The sequence below is a fragment of the Gossypium hirsutum genome, chromosome A05 (genome assembly GCF_007990345.1).
Source record: "Gossypium hirsutum isolate 1008001.06 chromosome A05, Gossypium_hirsutum_v2.1, whole genome shotgun sequence".
Lineage (NCBI taxonomy): Eukaryota > Viridiplantae > Streptophyta > Magnoliopsida > Malvales > Malvaceae > Gossypium > Gossypium hirsutum.
In genome coordinates, this window is record NC_053428.1 from 2856143 (window position 1) to 2867028 (window position 10886).

Here is a 10886-nt window from a genome sequence, read left to right on the forward strand (position 1 = left end):
ATCCATGTCCATGGTAAAAGACACTAATAAATCAATAAAAGAAATGTCCAAAAACCAAATCGAGTATATTAATATAATATAAAATGCAATTAAGGATAATTAGACGGTGTATTTATATTAAATAAATCTTTCATTATATTGGTGTTGATTTATGAATCAACAAGATATGAGATATAAAAACGACTAAATGGGTATCAAATTCACCAAATTATTATAACAAAAAGAATTACGCACTTAATGTTATTATTTTTCTTTTATCTTGACTAATAAATAAATATCACAAAAAATAATCATTATTTTAAAAAAAATATTTCTAAATTTTAATTTATCTTTCTTTCATAATATATTTATTTTAATAAATATTATCATTTTAAAATATTATTTTACACCCACGAAGTGGATGTCATAAATTTTATTTATTATAAAGTCCTTTGTTTTCAGAAAAAATAAAAAATATATATATTTTGTAATAATTCTGTTTAATTAACCAAAATTTTTTAAAAAAATATAAAAAAATATAAAACTATACAGCGAAACCCATTTAAGCCAGTTTTTAAAAAATATTATTAATATTTTATAATTTTAAATATGTACTCAATTAAATAAAGAATAATTATTTAAATAATAAAAATATATATATTTAAAAGTTGAACTTAAATTCAAAATTTTACGTCCAAAGTGTCGAAACCATTTTTAATTTTAAAACGTGGATCGACTTTAAAAACATGGATGAAGTCGCCACCAATTTTTTTTGATGTGCAATTGGGTCACCTTATAAAGCATTTTGGTCTACGAATGTTAAGAAAACAGGTTCGGGAATCAATTACATACGATGAAGGATTAGCACCCTCGTAACGCCCCAAATCGGTACCAAATTTATTAATAATGTCCTTATTGTTGAAAATTTTAAGAGATTTTAAAATATAATTCTTTTAGAAAATATTTGAACGGTTCATTTTGGGATATTAAGGCTTATTTGTTCCAAAAGGACAAAATGTCGCACCCAGCACGTTAGGATGCAACATTTTAACCCTCAAGACCCAAATAGTCCCTTAATTTTCCGAAACCTGAGACTAGAAGGATATTTAAACATTTAGATGACCGAAAAAACCACAACCCAGCACGTTAGGGCATGACTCTTTCAGACTTCCAAACGCGAAACATTACCTTGTTTTATAAGACTTTCGAAAACGATCTAAAGTCAATTAAAAAATGTATTTATTTAATTTATTTTTTGAAAAAAACGAAAAAACTAAGAACTGGCTTAAGTGAGTTTAAATTTGAGTCGTTATACCATATAAGGAAACAGGTATGTCATTGTGAAATATATAACAATAATCTAATGCAACAATATAATACGACTAAATCATAACAGGATCAGAAGATATGCATATAAAGTAAAAGGCATAATTTAAATTGAATATATATGCAAAATAACATAAGAAAATATTTTGAAGACCGAGGTATACTTTGAAATGGGATTTAAAAGAAACAAATGTATGAATAAAATATAATACATATATATATAAAAGAATATGGACAGCAAGCAATATGAAATCAATAATAATATATAGTGAGGAGTAATAATGTAGTGAACCGAAAGTTACGGTATCGGAAATTGAGTCTTGAGTACTGTTTTCGTGAAATTTATTCATGAATATTTATTAGAAATATTTATGAATTATAGTTGAATGGTTATTTAGTGTTTAATTAAGTGAAGTAGCTTGAATTTAGTTTAAAGGATTAAATTGCATAAGGAATAAAAGTTTAATTATAGATTAAAGAAGTAAAAGGGACTAATCTAGCAATTAGACCCTAAGTGCCATGTGTGTGAATGTATGATATAACATGTGTAATAGTTGGTATATATGTGTAATAGCTATAAGATATTTTATGTTATAGCTATTACACATGTTAATTTTATATTTATTATAGGTTAATAATAATATAATATAGTATAATGAATAAAGAATAATGAGTAAAGAAACATAGAAAGAGTTACAGAGAGCAAACGTGAGAAAGAAAGAAAGAAAGAAATAGAAAAGGGAAATTTGAGGATTAAGGCCCTAAAGCTTGATTGGTAAGTTGTTTTAGCTCATTTTCTTATGATTTTTATGTTTATGGATTCCTTATTGAGTCTATTTTTAATTGAAACAAATGGCATAGTCATTGGATTTCTGTACAGGAAGAAATTTGATTCGTAGTGCACAAGGGTCAGAGTAGCCGAACCCTGAAACAGGGGAGACTTTTTCTAATAAACTGTACTAATTGGCCTGACCAAAAATTCTAGAAAAAAATTAGTAAGTAGATATATGAGTCTAGTTTCAGGAAAAATTTACGGAATTGGATTTCGAGTTTCGTAACTCGAGATATGATTTTTTTAGCGACCGTGACGTAGATGGATAGTTTACTACGAAAACTGTTTAAGTGCTAAGATAAGTTTTGTAATGTCTCCTGCTTGACTCCGGCAACGGTCTCGGGTAGGGGGACGTTACAATATTGATTGGTATCAGAGCTAATTAGGTTTAGTCGGTTCTAGGACTAAATCGAATGTCAATGTGAATCTAAAGGTACATGCCATTACTGAGTCAAATTTGAGTTGAGATTAGATGCTGATATGTTTGTTGAATATTTTTGTTTTATAGCATTAAGAATGTCTGATAAAAACATTGAGGATACTGATCAAGAGATGTATAGTGAAGATGATGAACCGTATAATGTGAATGAATCGGAGTCTGCAACTCCAAGTGTAAATCCAGTGGGAAATCAACCGAATGTTGGAAATGATAATACTGAAGTCTTCAGAATAATCGCCAATGCCCTTCAAAAAGCGGTAGGAACTATGCTTGCTACGTCCTCTATCCCTACTACCCGAAGAGCTCCAATTAAAGAATTGAGAAAATATGGAGCTACAGAATTTTTGGGTGCAAAGGGAATTAATTCGACTACTGCTGAAAATTGGTTAAAGACTACAAAGAGAGTTCTGAAGCAACTTGAATGTACACCACAAGAAAGCTTAGTGTGTGTTGTCTCATTACTGCAAGAGGAAGCTTTAGTATGGTGGGAATCAGTGATTCAGAATGTACTTGAGGAACAGATAAGTTGGGACTTCTTTCAAAAAGAGTTTCAAAATAAGTATTTGGGAGAAATGTACATAGAGGACAAAAGACAAGAGTTCTTAACACTGAAACAAGGTGAGATGCTTATAGTGGATTATGAACGAGAATTTCTGAGATTGAGCAGATATGCCACTGAGTTTGTACCGACTGAAGCCGACCGATGTAAAAGATTTTTAAGAGGATTACGTGATGAATTTAGACTACAGTTGATGCCTCTTAGAATCACTGAGTTTGCAGATTTAATGGAAAGAGCTAAGATGATTGAACAAATTCTCGGAAAGGATAAAAAGTCTGAAGTTGCTCGTTCGACTGAAAAACGTCCCGGAATGGTTAGTTCAAGTCCACAGCTTAAGCGGTCAAAGGAATCACGAGGTAATTGGAGATTTAGTTCTCGATCGGAAAGGAGTTGTAACGCCCCTTACCCGAGACCGTTGCCGGAGTCGAGCACAAGGCACTACTAAACTTATTTGAGCACTTAACCAAATTTAGATAATTTATATCATACTTTTCAGACAAGCTGTCCAACTGCGTCATAGTTGCTAAATAATTCATATCTCGAGTTATAAAACTCGAAACCCAAATCCGTAAATTTTCCCTGAATTTATACTCATATATCTACTTACCAATTTTTTTTATAATTTTTGGTTGGTCCAATTAGTACAGTTTATTAGTTAAATCCTCCCCTGTTTCAGGGTTTGGCTACTTTGACCCCTGTGCACTACGAACCAAATTTCTCTCTGTACAAAATTCAAATAACCATGCCGTTTGTTTCTCTTAAAAATAGACCCAATGAGGAATCCATACATATACAGTATGACTCATAATTATTTTTGTGAAATTTTTAATAATTTTCTAAAATCAGAACAGGGGAACTCGAAGTCATTCAGACTCTGTCTCACCACAATTTAAATATCTCATAACATAAAATCCAATTGCATGCACCGTTTCCTCTATATGAAACTAGACTCATTAGGCTTTAATCTCATTTTTTTCCAGCCCTTAACTCAATTTTCACAATTTATGGTGAATTTTCAAAGTCAAACTACTACTACTTACCAAAAACTGTTTTAGTACAAATATTGTTAACTAGTTCATAACATCTTTACTTCAATTCATTCAAACTCTATACATGCCATATAAATCTTTAAACATAAAACAAAAACTACCAGAATTGATCTGAATAGTGTGCCCTGTTGTGTTGATCCAATTTACCCACTTCACTTCAAGTCAATCTACATAAAAATATTAAACACACACAAGTAAGCTTATTGAAGCTTAGTAAGCTCATAGGCATATAAACACAAATCATATCAAATATCGTACACAATCTTATATCTATTAGTTTAACTATTTCATCCTCCAAATCACAATTTCATTAATAACTCATTGGAATAATTTCCACATGGCTACTCACAATTTAACTCCCTTAGGCCCATTTCTCATTTACTTCATTGTCAATTTAAGGAACAATAAGGGAATTGAGTGCTTCATTATCACATTGCCATAGTAAACTATGGACTTTCACATTGTTACGCATCACACACTGAAGCCATAGCCTTGCCATGGTCTTACACGGTTCACATATCATACCGAAGCCATATCCCAGACATGGTTTTATACGGAATCACATTATCACATTATACCGATGCCATACCCAGCTATGGTCTTATACGGAGTCACATTATCACATTGCACCGATGCCATAGCCAAGCTATGGTCTTAAACGGGCACACTTATCACATATTTTTCGTCAATTCATCAGGGTCACAGAATAGAAGCACTCAAATCCATTGTTCCTACTAATTTGTACTTTTAGTTACACATTATTCATTAGTTAATGCAAATTGATAGTATTCATCAACAATAAAATACTTTAACAATCATAAGATTTTCATATCAAAACATTGAACTTTGCCATATGAACTTACCTGGACTAATTTGCAAAAGTCGTAGAAATTCAGGGACTATTCTTGAATTTTCTCCTTTCCACGATTCAGTTCGTTTTCTTGATCTATAATTATAAAATCATTCCTTCATTAGCATCCATTTCAATTCTATTTCACTTCACAATTTATGCTGTTCAAATTTCAAAATTGCACTTTTACCCCAAAATTTACAATTTTCACAATTTAGTCCCTGCTCAATTCACCCATCAATTGAACTAATTTTTATCAATTAACACTTTATTTTATCATTATAAACTTTTTCAAAACCTTTTATATTCTTAATTTCAACAGAAACCTTCAATTTATAACTTTTTCACAATTAGGTCCTAAATATCATTTCCTATCAGAATCACTTAATAAAACCACCTTAATATGAAATTAGAACTTAAATTTCATAATAATTCATCATAAAATTCCCTTATCCATCCAGGGTAACTTCCAATTTCACCCATAAAATCAAAAACTAATGAATTCTACAAGTGGACCTAATTGTAAAAGTCATAAAAACATAAAAATTATCAAGAAAAGTAAGAATTAAACTCACATGATGTAAAAATATGAAAAAACAGCTTTCTCCAGACCTTCTATGGCGTTTTGGCTGAGAAAATATGAAGAAATGTCTAGATTTTTCAATTACATCATTATTTAACTATTAACTTTTATGCTATTTCCAATTTTGCCCCTTGTTCACATTGTTTTCTTGCTTATTTCATACCCAAACCGTCCAGCCATTAACCTTTGGGTCTAATTGCTCTTTAAATCCATCTTTTTAAATACTTAAGCTATTTACTCACAATTTAACAAATTTTGTGCTATTTTCAATTTAGTCCTTTTTAATTAATTAGCCATCCAAACATTAAAATTTTCTAACGAAACTTTAATACTAACTCAATGACACTCCATAAATATTTATAAAAATATTTATAGCTCAATTTTCAACTTTGAGGTCTCGATACCTCATTTTTGACCCGTTTGACCTAATAAATTCTTTTAATTCACTAATTTCACCATTTCACAAATTCTTCTAAATTCTTACTTGACTCATAAATATTAAATTACTATCTTGTTCAATCTTATTTGTCGAATTTAGTGATCTCAAATCACCATTTCCGACACCACTGAAAATTAGGTCGTTACAACTCTCCCCCCTTTAAAAATTTCGTCCTCGAAATTTGTTACCTGAAAACAGATTTGGATACTGTGATCTCATTGACTTCTCTGTTTCCCAGGTTGCCTCATCCAATCCATGTCGATGCCATAATACTTTTACTAACGGTACTCGTTTATTCCGTAGTTCTTTAACTTCCCGAGCTAATATTTTCACTGGTTCCTCCGAATAAGTCATATCTGATTGTAGCTCTATCTCAGTATGAGGAATCACATGTGAAGGGTCTGATCTATATCGTCTCAACATAGATACATGAAATACATTATGGATCTTCTCAAGTTCTGTAGGCAAGGCCAATCTATAAGCTACCGGACCGATCCTCTCAATGATTTCGTATGGTCCGATAAATCGTGGACTAAGCTTTCCTTTTCTACCAAACCGTAAAACTTTCTTCCACGGAGAAACTTTCAAGAACACACGATCACCCACATTGAACTCTATATCTCTTCTTTTCAAATCTGCATACGACTTTTGATGATCGGAAGCAGCTTTCAAACTTTCCCGAATAATCTGAACTTTCTCTTCAGTTTCCCGAATTAAATCCACTCCGACTAATTTCGATTCACTTAATTCTGACCAATACAACGGGGTTCTGCACTTCCTTCCATACAGAGCTTCAAACGGTGCCATTTTGATACTAGCTTGATAACTGTTATTATAAGCAAATTCAGCTAAAGGTAAGTACCTTTCCCAGCTGCCACTGAACTCGAGTATACAACACCTTAACATATCTTCCAAAATCTGAATCACTCGCTCTGATTGTCCATCTGTCTGAGGGTGAAAAGCTGTACTAAATTTTAACTTAGTACCTAAAGCTTCCTGTAGTTTATTCCAAAATCTCGAAGTAAACCTCGGATCTCGATCAGAAATAATTGATGTCGGCACCCCATGTAATCTCACAATTTCTGACACATATAATTCCGCTAACTTATCAAGTGAAAAATCTGTTCTGACCGGAATAAAATGCGCTGATTTAGTGAATCTGTCTATTATCACCCAAATCGAATCTTTTTTCTTCGGAGTCACTGGCAACCCAGATACAAAATTCATCGTCACATGTTCCCACTTCCATTCTGGAATCATTACGGGTTGTAACAAACCTGTAGGCACTTGATGTTCAGCTTTTACCTGTTGACAGATTAAACATTTTGCCACAAATTCACAAATTTCCCGTTTCATACCAGGCCACCAATACATTTTTTTCAAATCACAATACATCTTCGTACTACCCGGATGAATCGAGTACATACTACTATGAGCCTCTGATAAGATATCCTTCTTCAATTCTAGATTATTCGGGACACAAATTCTATTACGATGGTATAACATACCACTATTATCAATAGAGTAATCTAAGTTCAAATTATCCCGAACCATTTGTCGTTTTAACACCAACTTTGGATCTTCATCTTGCAATTCCCGAATTCGTTGAAAGAATACTGGTTTTGTCTTTAATTCAGCTAATATAGAACCATTTTCATTAACAGACAAATGAGCATTTAACGCTCGAAGAGCAAATAATGATGATTTCCGACTAAGTGCATCTGCCACTACATTTGCCTTACCCGGATGATAATCAATGATAAGATCGTAATCTTTCAATAGCTCTAACCATCGCCTCTGTCTCAAATTCAGCTCTTTCTGCGACATTAAATATTTCAAACTTTTATGGTCTGTATGCACATAACATTTCTCTCCATATAGGTAGTGTCTCCAAATTTTTAAAGCAAATACTATGGCAGCTAATTCAAGATCATGTGTAGGGTAGTTCCTCTCATGTGGTTTCAACTGTCGAGAAGCATATGCTACAACTTTTCCTGACTGCATCAATACACAACCTAAACCATTCAGAGATGCATCACTATATACTACATATGGCACACCTGATTCAGGCTGAGTTAACACCGGAGCCTCTGTCAACATTTTCTTTAATTGATCAAAACTTTGTTGGCACTCATCAGACCATACAAACTCAACATTCTTCTGTAATAATTTAGTTATCGGTGAAGCAATCAGTGAAAAATCTTTCACAAATCGACGATAGTAACCAGCTAATCCAAGGAAACTTCGCACTTCCATAACATTGTTTGGAGTTTTCCAATTAATCACCGCTGACACCTTACTCGGATCTACCCATATACCATCAACTGACACAATGTGACCCAAGAATCCCACTTCATGAAGCCAAAATTCACATTTACTAAATTTTGCATATAACTGTTTTTCCCTTAATATCTGTAGTACAATTCTCAAGTGCTGAGCATGCTTGGATTCTGTCTTTGAATAGATCAGTATATCGTCAATAAACACAACCACAAATCTATCCAGGTAAGACTGGAAAATTCGATTCATTAAATCCATAAAAGCAGCAGGAGCATTTGTCAAACCGAATGGCATAACTAAGAACTCATAATGACCATACCGAGTTCTAAAAGCTGTTTTCGGTACATCACATTCCTTTACCTTTAACTGATAATACCCAGATCTGAGATCTATTTTTGAAAGCACTGTAGCATCCTTAAGCTGATCGAATAAATCATTAATACGAGGCAAAGGATATTTATTTTTAATTGTTACCTTATTCAGCTGCTTGTAATCTATGCACAGCCTCAATGAACCATCCTTCTTTTTCACAAATAAGACAGGTGCACCCCATGGTGACATACTCGGTCTGATAAACCCTTTGTCTAACAGTTCTTGCAACTGCGCTTTTAACTCTCTTAATTCTGCTGGAGCCATTCTATACGGTGTCACTGATATGGGAGCTGTTCCTGGAAGCACATCTATCACGAACTCAACTTCTCTATCGGGTGGTAAACTTGGTAATTCTTCAGGAAATACATCCATGAATTCATTTACAAGAGATAGTTGCTCTAACTTTGATTTAGAACTTCGAGTATCAAGAATATAGGCTAAATAAGCCTCATTTCCTTTACGCAACAATTTCTGAGCAGACATAAAGGAAATCATTCTAACCATGTCATCCAAATTCCCAGACTCAACCAAAACAATATCTCCTGTTTGACATTTCAAGCTAATTCGTTTTTCTCGACAATTCACTACCGCGTCATGTTTCATTAACCAGTCCATGCCCAAGATAATATCAAATTCACGAAAGGGTAGCAGCATCAAATCAGCGGGGAAATCACAGCCCTTAACTTTCAGTGGACAGTTATGACATATTAAATTAACTACCACACTTTGACCTAACGGATTTGTAACTTGTACATCATAATCAGTAGGCTCAACAAATAAGTTCTTTTCAGATGCTAACATAGTGCAAATATATGAATGAGTAGACCCAGGGTCTATTAAAGCATACACAGGAACATCATAAAGATAGAAAGTACCAGCAATTACATTTGGAGCTGTTGCTCCTTCTCTCGCTTGAATGGCATAAGTACGAGCAGGAGCCCTAACTTCTGATCGGCTAGCAGTATCTTTCATACCCGAACGAGTAGCCCCTGTAGCACTGCTCTGACCAGAGCGTCTTCCTTTTTGAGGAAGAATTTTCTATTTCTCCCTCTGTTCCACTTCTTTTACTTGTAATTGGGGACAATCACGAATAAAGTGATCAGTGGCCCCACATTTATAACAAGCCCCTAACTTACTTCTACATTCACCGGGGTGACTTCTTCCACAATGTTGACACTTAGGCCTTTGGGTATTTTGTACACTACCCACACTAACAGCAGGTCTGTCAGATGCTTTGTAATCAGATTGTCTTGGCCTACTTTTTCCTGATCTTTCCGGCACTGAAGTGGCTCGACTGAATTCCTCTTTAGATTTCTTCACTGGTAAAGCCGAAAATGACTTAGATGCACTTCTTTTGAAAGATTCTTTACTTCTTCTATCTCGTTGCATCTTTTTATTATATACTTCTTCAAGCTTCTGAGCACGATCTGATAGAACAACAAATTCTCGTATCTCAATGCCCCCTATCATCATTTTAATCTCATCATTAAGCCCTTCTTCAAATCTGATACACATTTCTTCTTCTGTGGGTATTATATCTCGAGCATATTTGCTCAGATAAACAAATTCTCTTTCATATTCAGCCACTGACTTGTTTCCCTGTCGCAAGTCGAGAAATTCTCTTTTCTTCTTATCCAGATATCTTCTACCGACATATTTCTTCTTAAATTCATTTTGAAAAAATTCCCAAGTGATCTTCTCAGCCGATACAACAGCTTCTATTGTTTCCCACCAGCTATAAGCTTCTTCTTTCAATAATGACACGGCACATATTAAGTAATCATCTGGTGAGCACGCCATTTGCTTAAAAACCCTCATTATACTTTGTAACCAATATTCAGCTTTAACGGGGTCATCATCTGTTCTTCCCCGAAATTCTTCAGCCCCATGTTTTCTGAGCTTTTCAAATGGAGAACGTTTGCCAGATTCAGTTGTCGGAGGAGGTGGAGGAGCAACCGGGGGTACTACAGATGTTGAGATAGGGGGAGGAGGTTGTGTAGTCTGATTTCTTTCTCGCACATTCTCATTATACCACTGATTCATGAATCCATAAATCATATTTTTGAGTTCTTGTTCTCGCATCAATGAAATCGGAGCTTCACTACTTGTTTCTTGTTCAGAGGTTTGTACTCTGCTATTAACTTCTTCTTGCTCAGTTTGTTCTGGTCTATCTGACAT

At 33.8% G+C, this 10886-nt stretch overlaps 1 protein-coding gene across 1 annotated transcript; it reads right to left on the reverse strand.

Moving 5' to 3' along the window:
• Positions 1 to 8811: 8811 nt before the first annotated feature.
• Positions 8812 to 10886, reverse strand: LOC107960800 (uncharacterized). Its single transcript, XM_041112644.1, has 6 exons — positions 10300 to 10886; positions 9845 to 10212; positions 9584 to 9727; positions 9210 to 9502; positions 8980 to 9110; positions 8812 to 8830 (listed from the first exon to the last, which is right to left on the reverse strand). The coding sequence occupies exons 1-6, from the start codon at positions 10884 to 10886 to the stop codon at positions 8812 to 8814; spliced, it is 1542 nt and encodes a 513-aa protein (XP_040968578.1).

Bases quoted from the DNA above. Each gene is read 5' to 3' on its own strand.
- LOC107960800 (XM_041112644.1), bottom strand. From the start codon at position 10,886: ATGTCAGATAGACCAGAACAAACTGAGCAAGAAGAAGTTAATAGCAGA. The intron at 9,503-9,583 runs GTACTTTCTATC...GCACTATGTTAG, and splicing joins AGCTCCAAATGTAATTGCTG to CATCTGAAAAGAACTTATTT. The intron at 9,111-9,209 runs GTTAGAATGATT...TCTAAATCAAAG, and splicing joins CTGGGAATTTGGATGACATG to TTAGAGCAACTATCTCTTGT.